This window comes from Otolemur garnettii, unplaced genomic scaffold (assembly GCF_000181295.1).
Source record: "Otolemur garnettii isolate 467f Iridium unplaced genomic scaffold, OtoGar3 scaffold00089, whole genome shotgun sequence".
NCBI classification, from domain to species: Eukaryota; Metazoa; Chordata; class Mammalia; order Primates; family Galagidae; genus Otolemur; species Otolemur garnettii.
The window spans coordinates 740,828-756,262 of record NW_003852484.1 but is presented as its reverse complement, the minus strand read 5'-3'; the positions used below and the strand labels follow the sequence as shown (position 1 = coordinate 756,262).

Sequence of the window (15,435 nt, the reverse complement as noted above, 5' to 3'; positions counted from 1 at the left end):
CATGGGACAATTTTCAAATTTACCACAATAGTAGGTTGAATTTAAACTATAAATATGAAATGACCCTAACCACAATCAAAGTGTAGCTTCCTAGAAAATGCTTCGTTTCCACCCTTTAGTAAAGTTGGTTATAAATTACTGAACCACAGCACTTTGGAGCAGGAAAGGATCGTCGCTTTTAACCGACCAACCAATGTTTATGAATAACCTTAAAAAGCAATCTTCTAAAAACATAAATCGTAAATTATATCCGTATGCAGTCAGCAGGAAACGGTATACAGAGTGCATGCAAGAGGAACCGGCTGCTTTAAATAGACATTCCAGAAGGGACCTTTGGGTTCAGTTGTTGCTTTGATGACATAAACCCAAATTCTGTGTCTTACAGAGTACTTCTAAAAACCTCAACCTCAAAAAGTTTGCCATGGTGATTTCTGAAGCAACCTAGCCTCTGTTTCTCAAGCATATTTCCAGCTTTCTCTGTGCTGCTCCCTGTGGTATGAGGAAGAAAGCACGGCAGCCCACACAGACCCAGAGTGAAACCTCAGAGGAGAGGGGAGGCTGGCGGGGCCCAACATTCTCTGGGGTCCGTGACAGGATATGCCCTGCATGGGTGCAAGCTAATTCCCATTTCTTCTCAGCTATACCTGGTCCTAGGGTGTGGGGACCCTGAGAAAAATAACAGACACTGCCTGTGTCCTCAAGAAGACTAATCTCTTTGGGCTGAGAGGCTTTAGATGAGCTGTTATGACAAGGGAAGTAGCACAGAGGGCCGGAGGGCTGAAGAAAGGCTCACGGACGTGGAATGCTTGAGCTGAGACGCAGCTGAGGAGTGGGAACCAGACTGGCAGTGAGGGGAGAGGACTCCACTGTAGCTCCTCACGGCACGCTTTGCAGACTCCTGGATCGCGTATGTTACTATTTTTCAAAATGATGCCTGGAGAAAATGTATACCCCTGTTTGGTCTTTGAAAAAAATATTTTTTGCAATAATGAAGAAATAAAAATCTAACCCCTCATCAAATGGTACAATGCTCACCATTTCATGCCCCCCAGCATGTGGTGTAAAAACAGACACCAATAACACTTTGTCATATGTGCCTATGGGGGTGGGAGGCAGGGAGGCAGGGAGTGGTGGACAGAAAGGCCTAAAGCAGGCACAGACCAACTGTGATTTTCCTCCTTATGCTGTTAGAGAGAACATATTTTAAACACGAACTTCAATACTAAGATAAATTGCATAGACTGTATGTATTTGTACCCCAAATGCTTGGCTTTGTTTTTTTTTTTTTTGAGACAGAGTCTGCTCTGTCACCCTGGTAGAGTGCCCTGGCTTTACCACAGCTCACAGCAACCTCCATCTTTTGGCCTCAAGTGATCCTCTTGCCTCAGCCTCCCAAGTAGCTGGGACTACAGGCGCCCGCCACAATGCCCAACTAGTTTCTTTATTTTTAGTAGAGACAGGATCTTACTCTTGCTCAAGATGGTCTTTTTTTTTGAGACAGAGTTTTACTATGTTGCCCTCACTAGAGTGCTGTGGTGTCACAGCTGATAGCAACCTCAAACTCTTGGACTTAAGTGATTCTCTTGCCTCAGCCTCCCAAGTAGCAGGGATTTCAGGCACCCTCCACAATGCCTGGCTATTTTTTTGTTGCAGATGTCACTGTTTTTTAACAGGCCTGGGCTGGGTTCGAACCCACCTACCTCAGTGTATGTGGCCAGCGCCCTAACCACTCAGCTATAGGTGCCAAGCGACTCAGGCTGGTCTTGAACTCATGAGCTCAAGCACTTGGCCTCTTAAAGTGCTAGGATTACAGGCATGAGCCATGGTGCCAGCACAGTGTTTTTCAATCTTTTTTAATCTCACAGCACACTTGAACCTATAGTTAAATTCCCATGGCACACTTAAATTATGCTGATCTAAAAAAAAGAACATACTATGCTTTGAACTTCTTTAGAAAATAACTTAATTAATGATCTTTAAATTTTTTCACAGCACACCTAAGATCCTCTGACGGCACACCAGTTGAAAATCACCGCTTTAGAGGAATGGCACTTTCATTTAATGTCTTTTCCCTTTATGCTCTATTACCAGTAAGCAACTAGAGAGCTATACACATCTATTTATGTCCATTGTGAATGACTCTAAAGTGGCAATGTGGGGAAAGGAATACTCACATGAGGAGTGGTCAGGAGAGTAAGCTGGGGTCTTAGAGAAATGCACCAAGGAATGGTCTGGTCCCAAGGAACTTCTCTTCCTGGCCTCCAGGGCAGGAAGAGAGGACTGGCTGGAAAATGCAATGGTAGCCACTTGGCTGTGCACAGTGACTTCTTCTGAGAGCTCCAGCTCCCTCTTCAGTGAGCCCTGGGATGGTCCACTCTCCACGGGAAGAGAGGCAGTTCTTCCTCCAGACCCTGAACTCCTGGCTGGCAGGGAAAGCCTGTCTGAGGCTGAAAGCAGACAGCATCAATTAAAATTCTACCAGTGGGCTCGGCACCTATAGCTCAACCGGCTAAGGCGCCAGCCACGTACACCTAAGGTGGCGGGTTCAAATCCCCAGCCCGGACCCGCCAAACAACAATGATGGCTGCAACCAAAAAATAGCCGGGCGTTGTGGCGGGCGCCTGTGGTCCCAGCTACTTGGGAGGTGGAGGCAGGAGACTCGCTTGAGCCCAGGAGTTGGAGGTTGCTGTGAGCTGTAATGCCACGGCACTCTACCCATGGGGATAGCTTGAGGCTCTGTCTAAAAAAAAAAAAAAAATTCTACCAGTGGACTTCAAAATGTCTTATTACGCCTTTAGTGGGTTCAACTTTGACTTTCATAAAATATACAGACATGAGAAGAAATTGAGAACAATAATTTATTCTATGAAAAATGTTCTCCTTGGCTCGGCGCCTGTAGCTCAAGCGGCTAAGGTGCCAGCCACATACAGCAGAGCTGGCAGGTTCAAATCCAGCCTGGGCCTACCAAATAACAATGACAACTACAACCAAAAAATAGCCAGGCATTGGGCTGTAGTCCCAGCTGGGACTGGGTGAGGCAAGAGAATCACTTAAGCCCAGGAATTGGAGGCTGCTGTGAGCTGTGATGCCACAGCACTCTACCTAGGGCAATAGCTGCAATAGCTTGAGGCTCTGTTTCAAAAAAAAAAAAAAAAGATAAATGTACTCCTTAGAGACTGCAAACCAAGACAAAGACTTTGCCTTCTGTGGTAAAATTATCAGAAAACAGGCACACTAGAACCAAGTATCAGATGACGTGGAATCAGAGATCAGTATCTGAACGTCAGGACCCATCACCCACATCCCACAAAGGTGGTCCCAAAATTTACTCAAATTCAAAACAAAATGCCCAACATCTGGATGACCAATAAAACCAGGCAATAGCTCATGTAGAGTTTCTAAGCTCTGTAGCTATCATTCATGAATGGGATACAAAATACTCTCCAATGTGTTTTTTTTTTTTTTTAAGAGACAGAGTCTCACTTTGTCGCCCCCTGTAGAGTACTGGGACATCACAGCTCACAGTAACCTCCAGCTCTTGGGCTTAGGCAATCCTCTTTCCTCAGCCTCCTGAGTAGCTGGGACTATAGGTGACTGCCACAACGCCTGGCTATTTTTTTGTTGCAGTTTAGCCAGGGCCAGGTTCAAAGCCGCCACTCTCGGTATATGGGGCCAGCATCCTACTCACTGAGCCACAGGTGCCGCCCTCTCCTATGTATTCTTTACAGAATCAAGTGAGTAGGGTGCTATGACTAGGACATGGAACCATGAAGTCACCGACCACTTCATCCTCTACCTTCAGGCCATGACCATGTCCTGTCAACTATCCTTTGTGAATCCCTTCCTCTCTATTCCCGTGGCTGCCAGGCTATACCTGGTGTGTGGATTTCTGTCTGCCTGGGTAGTCCTAAGACCAGGTTCCCTCCATCCTTTCACCTCACACCAGACATCTCATAGCTGCCTACCAGGCAGGCCCTCCTGAATTCACATTAGTCCTGTCACTCCCTTGTTCGAAACTTTCAGTGACTCTTCCCACCACACCAAATCTAAACTGCCTGGGTTCCAAAGGCCTCCATGCCCGTCCTTAACCCCATCCACACAACCATCCTACCTCCTCCTCCTCTCCCCTGTGGGCAACATATGCCCTCCCAGGGAAGGCTGCTGGTCGTATCACCCATGGAGGCCACACTCACCTTTCTCTCTTCCATACCTTCCCTCGCATTATCCAGGCATTCCCATCCTCAGCCCCCTCTGCCTCCTCACTCAGATACACAGATGTAGGCTGTAATCCCAGCTACAAAATCCATTACCTGATTCACCTACATACATTGGGTTAATTAACTTCTCTTAGCTTGCTTCTAAATTTCTAAAATGAGAATTACGTGGCCTCATGGGCTTGCATAGGACTGGGAGGACAGACGTGGCAGTACGCAGGAGGTACCCAATCAGGGCTTCTCTTCCTCAATCAAATCTTACCTATCAAGCCCCAGCCCCTTCCTGAAATTCTTTGTGAAAAATAGCAAAACGCCAAGCCAGGCAGACCAGAGCAAGAACAACCACTTGAACCACATCAACACAAATAAAATCCAAGCCTGGCTTTCTTCCCCAGCTACGTATCTCACAGACCTCTGAGATTGCAGCATGTGGCAGGATCCCTGGAGGGGTGAGGTTTGTATTCTGACTGGCCGTGGACTGTAGATGCCACGGGCTACTCAGCAAGTCTGCACCCCACCTCATCTGCACTTAACAGCATGCCACAGATGAGGCCTAAGTCACAGGTTGGACCCACCCAGCCCAGGCCCCTGGATGGACACAATGGCTCAGAGTAAGGGGGAAGGAATGGCAAAAATTCTGTTTCCCAGGACTGAACGTACTTGAACCAAATGGGCAGCACCAGCACAAACTCACCTAAGGCGTTGCTCTGGGAAGTGAGAGCTGTTGCCATCTCAGGCAAGTCCCCAACAGGTGAATTGGTGAAGTCTGTTCTATTTGAAGAGTCATGTCTTTCCCCAACAGCAGCTGTTTCTGTTAGTAGAGTGAGGTTCTCTGGGATATCTGAAGAAGCAAAGTTACTTCTAAAGGTCTCTTTGGAGGCCACTGTTGAAAAGTCCTTTGGATTCTGATAGAAAGTGATGTTTTCTGTGTGGGGTTCAGTGTTGCTCTCTGGCCAGTCGTTCCTTGGAGTGGCTGAAATAAGAAGCAAATGCATCAGGAAGAGCAGAAAGGAAGTCAGAAAAGACACCACGAGATACAGCAGTGGAGAATGGATTCAAGTAAAGTGATTTCATCTTTCTTTTTTTCCTACATTAATTATTCTTACAATACAATAGAAGAAATTATAAAGCAATGTAGGATTAAATTTATAGTGTAACTCAAGTGAGGGGCGGGGGGGGGCAGAGGGGACTGGTGTGCCCTCAGCTAACGGGCACAATGTCAGGGTATATGCCACACCTCCTGGGTAAGGGGCACAACTTCAACTTGGACTCTATCTAACAAAGGCAAACAAGGTAACCTAGTCATCTATACCTTCATATTAATCTGAAATTTTAAAAATAATGCAAATTTTAAAAAAGATTATTGAAATAAAAATTAAAACCTTTTATTTTTTTCTTGTACAAAAAATAAATCTTATAGTGTGCAGGATAAATGATGAAAATGGATAGGAAGAGATCAGCATGGGGCTCAAGGCCAAGGATGTGACCCTCGGGTACCCGCGTAGGTTCAGAGAGGGGCCTGGAGGAGGAAGGTCAGATGTGAGCCGAGGGCAGGAGGTGCTGCCTACATGCCAAGGTTGCAAATTGTGCCCTCTGGGGAGACAGGAAGGTAAAAGCTGGCAGCCCCGAATCCTTGCACCTACTCTTGCAGGCAGGAGGTGGGACATGCTCAATTAGGATAAAACAGGCCAAGAATTTGGCAATGTTACTAAAACTTTTTTAATATAAATAGGTTTGAGGCAATAATTTCATCTGCTTTGAATTCATCTAAGGAAATAACAATGTTGACAAACATTCTTACACTGATGGTCATTATAGCACTATTTATAATATCAAAGGAAGGATGGGAGGGAGGAAGGAAGGGAGGGAGGGAAGAGATAAAGAAATAAAGAAAGAAGGGAAGGGAAGGAGGAGGGGAAAGGGCAAGAGAAAGGGAAGGGACGGGAAAGGAAAAGGACAGGGAAAGAAGAGGGAAGGGGAGAAAAGGGGAGGGAAGGGAAGGAAAGGAAAGGGAGGAGAAAGAAAGGAGAGAAGAAAGAAAAAAGAAACGAAAGAGAAAGTAAAAGAAGAAAAAGAAAGAGGAGGAAGGGAGGAAGGGAAGGAGGGAGGAAAGGAGAGAACTTAAAAATCTTACAGTAGAATTTCAGTAAAATCAGTTACAGTATCCACACAAAAGGACACAACATGGTCATTAAAATGATGCCGTAAAATAAAGCTATTCTATAGGTATTGTTGAGTTAAAACAACAGGCTTCAAAATAGTATTTAGATTTAACAGTTTTATTTTGTGAAAAACATTAACGTTAACAACAGCAAGCTGCACTGTAGCACGAGCGGCACACGGTGGCACACTACATCTGAATAGTCCCAGCTGCTCAGAACACTGAGGTGGGAGGATCACATGAGCCCAGGAGTTCAAGACCAGCCTGAGCAACACTAACCCCATTTCTGAATGCAGTAACCATTGTAAAAAGAATAACACTAACAGCAAGCACGTATCAAACACAGAGGTGAGCGCCTAGCATGTATTAATTTAATCCATACACAAAATCGGAGACAGGGGGTCTTATTCTCCCATCTTAAGTAAGAAGAGATGGAGGCGTGGTGGGTGGGGGGACATGTGTCTTGCCAAAGTCACGCCATCAACAAGCAGGAGGGCCAGGATTCCACCAAGCAGTCTTCTATAAACCCAAGCCCCTCACCTCTCTGCTGTCCTCAGCTGGCAGATTATACGTAGGAGAGGAGTGTTATGTGGGTCATTACGAAAGTTTTGAGATACACAAAAACCAAGAAAAGTAAAATCTACACAGACAGAAACACACGAAGTCCTCCCAGCAACACCAATGGGCCCAGCAAATTGCAACTTGCATGGGTGAATTAGAAAGACCATAATACAGTCTGTCTCAAAACTTTCATAATAACCTGCATATTTCCAGTTCAGGGGTGCTGAGGAAATGCTGTTCTTGAGTATGGACTCTTACCTGAAGTTTATAATTAGGAATGTGTTTGTATTAGTCAGAAAATATATTTAAACAATAATTTACTTCCATAACACCCAAGATGACGGCAAAGAGGGTATTAGTTTAAAAATAACCTGTGGGCTTGGCGCCTTGTAGCTCAGCGGCTAGAGTGCTGGCCACATACACCAGGGCTGGCGGGTTTGAACCTGACCAGGGCCTGCCAAACAACGACAACTCCGATTAAAAATAAAATAGCCAGGCATTGTAGCAGACGCCTGTAGTCCCGGCTACTTGGGAGGCTGAGGCAAGAGAATCACTTAAGCCCAAAGAGTTTGAGGTTGCTGTCAGCTATGACACCCTAGCACTCTACTGAGGGCGACATAGTAAGACTCTGTCTTAGAAAAAAAAATTAATTAAATAAATAAATAAATAAAAATAATCTGTGGATGAAGTTAAAGTTGGGGTAAAACTGGAAGCTTAGGGGGAGGTGCCTGTGGCTCAAAGGAGTAGGGCGCTGGCCCCATATACCGGAGGTGGTGGGTTCAAACCTAGACCCAGCCAAAAAAACCCAAAAAAACAAAAAACTGGAAGCTTAGGAAATCACCTATAGTATCAGATGTCACTTGTCAAGGCAGGAAGTTTGGAGTCAGAGCAAGTGGGTGGGACACCCAGTCCAAACCAAGAAAGCTGCCTGGTTACTCTGGAGAAGTCTGTACCCCACCCAACCACAGGCTGGAAGCCAAAGCTGAGCCACTGCTGGGGCCCCTGAAAGATAACAACAAAATCAGATAACATCTATGGACACTATTTAGCACTATTAGAGGCTTCTGCCTGTACTTCCAAACGAATATGGACACAAGTTGGAAATATGTGTGCTGTGGGGCGCTGAGTATAATGAGCTCGCAGAGAGCGAGGAGGAGGACAAGGAGAATGTGAACTTACTGCTGACTGCATGACTTCTTGAAAAAACCATTTTTATCATCCGCATTTGGGAATGATATTTCTCTTTCTGCTTAGGATTGGGGGCTATTGGCGCTGCTGAGAAACCTCTGTGGGGATGAATGAAATCATTTCTATTTTTATGAGTCGGGCAAAAATGGCAAACCATCTGACAAGGAGAGGCTGTAGGCAGAACCCACAGTTTATATCCAAATCTCTCTCTCTCTCTCTCTCTCTCTCACACACACACACACGTGTTACATTTTAGGTCAGTGCTACCTAAGAAATAAAGTGAATCAGAAACACAATCTCTTCAATGTAACTTCAAATTTTCTAGCAGCCACATTTTTTAAATAAAAAAGGTAAAATTAATTTTAATGATATTTAATTTCATTCAACATATCAAAAATCTTATCATTTCAACATGTAATTGGTACAAAAATACGAGATTTTCATCTTCTTTTTTTTTATATGAAGCCTCTAAAATCCAGTGAGTATCTTACTAGCCACACTTTAAGAGCTGCACACACAAGTGGCTAGTGGCCATCTTACCAGGCACTGCGGGTATAAATCAATGGTTCTGAACAATTTCCCCCACTCTGGCCCATGCCGAACAGAAGCAGCAGCTCACTTATCTGGGATGAGGGGTGGTGGTTTATAAAAACTTCCATAAAAGATTCTGACAAACTTTCCTAAGGGAATCATTTCCTTCCCAAATCCCTTGAGAACTGCTGTTTCTATGCCCCCTATTCTGTTTCCCGTAGATGATAATTAACAGAGGCTTCCTGGAGGGGGAGGCAAGTTGCCAAGGCCTCTGGGCTCCTCCAGGGTCCAGCTCCAGGCAGGCAAGGCCCACACTCAACTAGAAAGGGATGTGAAAGAGCGTTCCCAGAGGCAGCCACAAAGTCCGTGTGTTCAACTTGGGACCCTGGGTTACAGACAGCAGTGACCCACAGGCAGACTCCCTTTTGTTCCTCCTCTCTTAGCTGTAAAGGCAAGTTGGCTTCCTCGCTGGAGGAGGTGAAAAGGTTTGAGGATGCTTTCTTTATCCTCATGGTTAATTCCGCACAATGAGAGAAATTACTCTCAGAGGAAGCAGAAAAAAGTGAACACAGGGAGGTGGAAGGGACTCAAAACCCACGCACCAATGCTGGCAAGCCGTGAGCTAAGGGAACATAATGAACTTAGCTTTGTTAAAGCCCTAAGACAAGTGTGAGACACAGCCATTGGTGAGGATGGCAGGGCTTTTGAAGCAGTAGCAATGTCCCTTTCTTTAGAGGACAGGAGTAGAAGTCCCAGACCCCAGTCAGCTCAAGGAATTCCACCACAGTCTCTGAGAGGCAAAAAAAAAAATGGCCACATTGTGTACAGGACATGGCTCCCAGTGGACCAGGCTCCCTCCCTGGAGGGTTGACTAAAGATGTAAGAAAGGAAAAATGCATACTATAAACAAAACTAAAAGGCAGACAATAGTCCTACAGTATCCTCAGTAGCCTTGCCACTATAAACAACTAAAAATGCTGAATAAAAAATATTTTTAAAAAATTCTAAGTGCATTGCTGAGCTGGCAAGTGAGTATAGAATCAAATCTTCTGAGGCCAGAAATGAACTATGAGTAAGAATTCAGAGAGGTGCGCTAATGCTGAAGCTGCCAGCTGCCCTGGAAGCACATATTCAACATCTGTGACCTTGAACTTCAGTTCTGATGGCCACGGGGATACAGGAAATGGGAGACAAACTCTCAAGGAGGGAGTCCAAAAAGAAGCCACTGTGTAAAGCTGGGACCCCCCCCCCCAGGGCTATACCTTGGGTATAAGGCAAATAGAAACAAACCTGCCCCACAGAAGGAAACCTGGCCCATTAATCTTGGTTTTAGGTGAAGAATTTGTAACCATAAAGCTAGACCTCATGTAGTTATTATACCCAACAAAGTCACATTACTTACATAGTCTAAATTTCAAGTTGAGAATGGTCCTGAACTTTGTGAATATACTAAAAACCATTAAACTATACACTTTAAAAGAGTAAACATAAGCTATGTTTTTTTTTACTTTTTAACTTTTATTTATTTTTGAGACAAGAGTCTCACTTTGTCACCCTTGGTAGAGTTCTGTGGTGTCATAGCTCACAACAACCTCCAACTCTTAGGCTCAACTGTTCCTTTTGCTTCAGCCTCCTGAGACTATAGGCACCCGCCACAACATCCACAGCTATTTTTGAAGACAGGGTCTCGCTCTTGCTCAGGCTGGTCTTAAACTTCTGAGCTCAGGCAGTCCACCCACCTCAGCCTCCCAGAGTGCTGGGATTACAGGCATGAGCCACTGCGTCCGGCCTTATGCTATGTAAATTATATCTCAAATATGCACACACATACTATTAATAATACGGGGGGCGGGGAGGGAGAGGTGTTCCCAATGAACAGTACCTCCAGGTACCTGGTAGAAACATATAAATGCTCTCTATACAAACATACCTTCAATCCAAGTTTTATCATTTATTGATAAAATTCTAAGGACTGAGAGACCACAGTGAAAAATCACAAAAATCTATAAAGAAACTGGCTTGGTGCCTGTGGCTCAAGTGGCTAAGGCACCAGCCACATACACCTGAGCTGGTGGGTTCGAATCCAGCCCAGGCCTGCCAAACAACAATGATGGCTGCGACCAAAAATAAAAATAGCAGGGCATTGTGGCAGGCACCTGTAGTCCCAGATACTTGGGAGGCAAAGGCAGAAGAATCGCTTGAGCCCAGGAGTTGGAGGTTGCCGTGAGCTGTGATATCACGGCACTCTACCCAGGGGGACAGGTTAAAATAAAATAAAATAAAGAATTAGGAAATAGAGGACAAGAGAATGCCCAAGAGATTAAGTAAAAAATATGAAAAAGAATTTAAGATACAAGGAAGAGAGAGCACAAAAGTCCAATGCACATCTAATGAGAGTTCTAGGAGGACAGAGATAAAGAAGAAGTGGCACTATTCAAAAGGGAAATGACAGAATTTTTCAGAACTGATAAAAAGCATGAATCTTCTGACTAAGAAAGCTCATCATATCCTTAGGAAGCTAAATAAAAAAGAAATATCTACCCATATCACAGTGAAACTGCAGAAAACCACACACTAAGACTAGGTCTTCAAAACAGTGGGTGGGTTGGGGGGGGGAGGAGGTGTGACAAATCATCTGTGGAAGATGACGATTAGATTGACAGCAGACTTCTCAGAGCAACAATGGAAGGCAAAAGACAGTGGGTAGTTTCAATTTACTGAGAGAGAAAACTAGAATTGTATACTCAACAAAACTGTCTTTCAAAAACATCTTGTGATTATCAAATAAAAACATTTTCAGTCAAAACTGAGGTAATTAACCACCTCTACTAAAGAAAATTATCACAATTAATTTCAAGCAGGAGAAAAACAATCCTGGATGAAACATATCAGATATAAGATACAATGAACAAAAATAGGTATATGTGAATAAATCTAAAGAAATAATAATTTCTCATTTGTGGGATTAATAAAACTAGATGAAATAAATCCTGGATGACAAGAGCACATAAGTATAGGAGGGATGATTAGAATCATCAGTGATTATACAGAAGAAGGGTAACTTTAAGTTCTGTGAAAATGTATTTGAAGCCCTTCTGTAAAGAACAGAAACAGGGTGTACACTTCTGAACTGGCAAAATGATATAAAATTTCCATAGAGAAATCAATGAATATTGCCTAAAACCAAAGAAAAAAAATCAATAAATAGCGACTGAATCTCATTATTTAGAGATGTGAAAAAATTGCTAAAAGAATCAGTTAAAAGGGTTGAAAGTGGCTGATTCTGGAGAACAGAAAATGCTAATGGGGCAGTCAGAGTTTTTATAATAGCCTAATCAAACCTATTTGGTCTTGAAACTATATGTAGTTTCAAGTCTAACAAAAGTAAAAAATTAAATTTTTATGGTGATAGATGACAAACAGGAGTAGATTCTGTAGTGTCTGTTTAAAGTTTGGCTTCCTTAATACATGAAGAACTTTTCTAATACCTAAGATGTACACAAAGAACATGAATGGACAACTTGCAAAAGGAAATATATAAATGGAGAATAAATACATGAAAGTACTATTGAAAGTATTGTTGGAAAGAGATACAAAACCAAACTAGAAAATGCTTTTTAAATTCTTTATTGACTACTTTTGCCTCTCAAGTTGGTAAAGATTTAAAAGTAGTATCTAATGTCATTTCATGTACTTTCACATGATGTTGGTAAGAATATAACTGGCAGAGTCTTCCTGGTAAGGAATTTAGCAATCTATTGCAAAAGCCTTAAAAGTAGGTATATTTTGACCCAAGAATCCCGTTTCTGGGAATTAGTTCTGAGGAAATTATTAAGGAAATGCACAAAGTTTTACGTATAAGGAAGTTTATCACAGCCTTGTTTGTAATAATGAAAATTGGAAACAACCTAAATTTCTATAGTAGAGAGCTGGTTAATTATAAGACAATACATCAAAGCACTGACCAAAATACATTATTGATGCAGTTTTAGTTGTGTATCACGCTCACCCTATGTCGTTAAGTATGACCATAAATTACAAAATGATATATACCATATGATCCTGTTAGGCTGGACAGTTAGACATGAGCAGGGTGGATGGCAGATGTCGTTAGGCTACTTTGTACCAGCTTGGGTTAGGCTGGCCTGAGTTGTGAAGGGTACAGGGCTAACTGAGACCTCACTGGTGCAAGACCTTGCAGGTGGGTTGTTTGGGGAGCTGGTTTTGGGGGGACTGACTAATGTGCCTGAGACTTCCTAATGTGGACAGACAGATATGAGTTATTATGGGAACATGATAACAGGGAACAGCCTGATTAGGACTCCAGGGAGGGAGCTCCCAAGAGAAAATAGATGATGTGTCAAGGAGGGCTACAAGGACTGACCAATCAGAAAGAGGGAGAGAAATCACAAAGTATAAATATTGTCAAGACCTCAATAGAGGGTCTTGGGAGTATGCCCACAGTTGCAATAAGAGTGTCGCTAATGAACTACCACCATTAACATAATAAAAATTACACCCACCAGCACCACGACAGTTTACAAATACTATGACAACCCCCAGAAATTGCCTTACAAGGATAGAAAAGGGGAGGGTTCCCTACTTGAAGAATTCTCCACCCTTTTCCAAGAAAAAAACATGAATATTCCAGCCCCCATTTAACATAAATTAGCAAATCAGCATAAAAGGAGAAATCTTGTCAAACTCAGTGTCTCCACTCTCTTGAGGGCTGACCTGTTCCTTCTTTGGACTGTAATAAAACTTTGGCACTTTGCCTGCTTGCCATGCTTACCCTGCTCATTCATCCCATCAACTTGGTACCAGTAACCATTCTTCAGTATCAGGAACCAAGAACCTGGAAACACAAGGACCTGATCTCTGGTTCTTCAACACCTAAAAATATACTTAGCCCTGGTGTAGTAGTTCATACTTGTAATCCCAGCACTCTGGGAGGCCAAAGGGATAGGCTCATGTGAGGCCAGGAGTTTGGGACCAGCCTGAGCAATACAGTGAGACTCCATCTTTATAATAGATGGAGATGCAGAAGAATTATACAAGCCTGGTGGCATGCTCCTATAGTCCCAGCTACTTGGGAGGCTGAAATAGGCCAGTCTCTTGAACCCAGGTGTTTGAGGTTGCACTGAGCTATGATGATGTCACCTCACTCTAGCCCAGGCATCAGAGGGAAACCCTACCTCAAAAAAAAGAAGAAGCCTGTAATCCTAGCACTTGGGAGGCTGAGGCAGGTGGATTGCCTAAGCTCACAGGTTCGAGACCAGCCTGAGCAAGAGCAAGACCCCATCTCTAAAAATAACTGGTCAATGTGGTAGGTACCTGTAGTGGCAGCTACTCGGGAGGCTGAGACAAGAGAATTGCTTGGGCCCAAGAGTTTGAGGTTGCTCTGAGTTATGATATCAGGTCACTCTACCAAGCGGAAACTCTGTCTCCAAAAAAAACCCCAAAATATTAAAAAAAGGCTCAGTGCCCATAGCACAGTGGTTATGGTGCTGGTCACATGCACCAAGACTGGAGGGTTCAAACACAGCCCAGGCCAGCTGAACAACGTGACAACTGCAACAACAACAACAAAATACATATAGCCAGGCATTGTGGCAGGCACTTGCAGTCCCAGCTACTTGGGAGGCTAAGGTAAGAGAATCACTTAAGCCCAAGAATTTGAGGTTGCTGTGAGCTGTGACATCACGGCACTCTACCAAGGGTAAAATAATGAGACTCTGTCTCAAAAAGAAAGAAATACACACACAGAGAGACGGTACCAAAAAAACATTTTAAGAAAAGGAAAAGCTGTACAGAATTTGTAATACTCAAGTCACATTTGCCTCTACAATTACAAGAGGTGCTCAATATGACTTGTATCCATCTTTGATTATCAGTAGATAGTGAGCATACAGCTTGATACTTTTCAGCCCTCATGTATGTAGATGTATGTGCATGTATATATGCATATATAATGTTGAAAAATATATGTCCTAAGAAAGAGAATAAAAATAGCTGGCATGTTGGTGAAAGGGCCCCCAGTCTAGAGACCTGAGAAGCTACTTTGTAATGGGCTTTCTTTGGTCTTAATCAGAGTGGACGCCTAGCTTCCAAGAGGGCCTGGGAACCTGGGCCGGCTCTGGTGTCAGCCCTGAATTGCTGCTTGAAGGAGGAATAGATGAGCCATGACTGGAGATGAGTCATGGGATTAGGAGATGAGTCCAGACTGCCCCTTAAGGTAGGTAAAGTCTGCAGACCCTAAATATTAAGTTGACTCACTGCAACTTGCTAATAATGAAGTGTGTAGGTTGGGTCTCCAGTGACGTTTCTGAAACGTAACATAACATAGCATGTGAGTGGCTTCTTTGGCTGTACAACTGAAGGGCTCATGAGCTTACTTGTGCCTGAGCGGCTCAGCCCCTGCATGCACAGCCACTCTCAGTAACAGCCATGACCATAACCAGTGGTCTGATCAACGTGGTGCCAATGACCATCTCTCTAGAGCAGTGAGACGCAAGAGACACTGCCGATCAGGGCTGCCACGGCCAAGCCCTGCTGACCACAGAGACCTCCCTTCTTGTGGTTATACCTCCACTTTCTCTCTCCTTAGTGAGTATCACAGTCACCTGAGAAACTAGTCCCTTTAGTATCCCGCCTTACCTAGGGATCTTTCCCTTTCTTTTCCCAGAAACACAGGCAATAAAAAGCTGCTTGTTTCACGCATACCTTCTGAATCTGTGTTGTCTACCTGCTTTCAGCTCAGCCATGCCTGGACCTAGGAAT

General features: G+C 43.7%; 1 protein-coding gene across 1 annotated transcript in view; it reads right to left on the bottom strand.

The window, feature by feature from the left end:
• Window positions 1-5,012, bottom strand: part of HEG1 (heart development protein with EGF like domains 1) — a 50,547-nt gene extending 45,535 nt beyond the window's left edge. Inside the window, exon 1 of the mRNA XM_023516313.1 lies at window positions 4,909-5,012. Coding sequence (XP_023372081.1) covers window positions 4,909-4,945 — 37 coding nt within the window. The 5' untranslated portion in view covers window positions 4,946-5,012. The remainder of the gene's footprint in view (window positions 1-4,908) is intronic.
• Window positions 5,013-15,435: the final 10,423 nt, after the last annotated feature.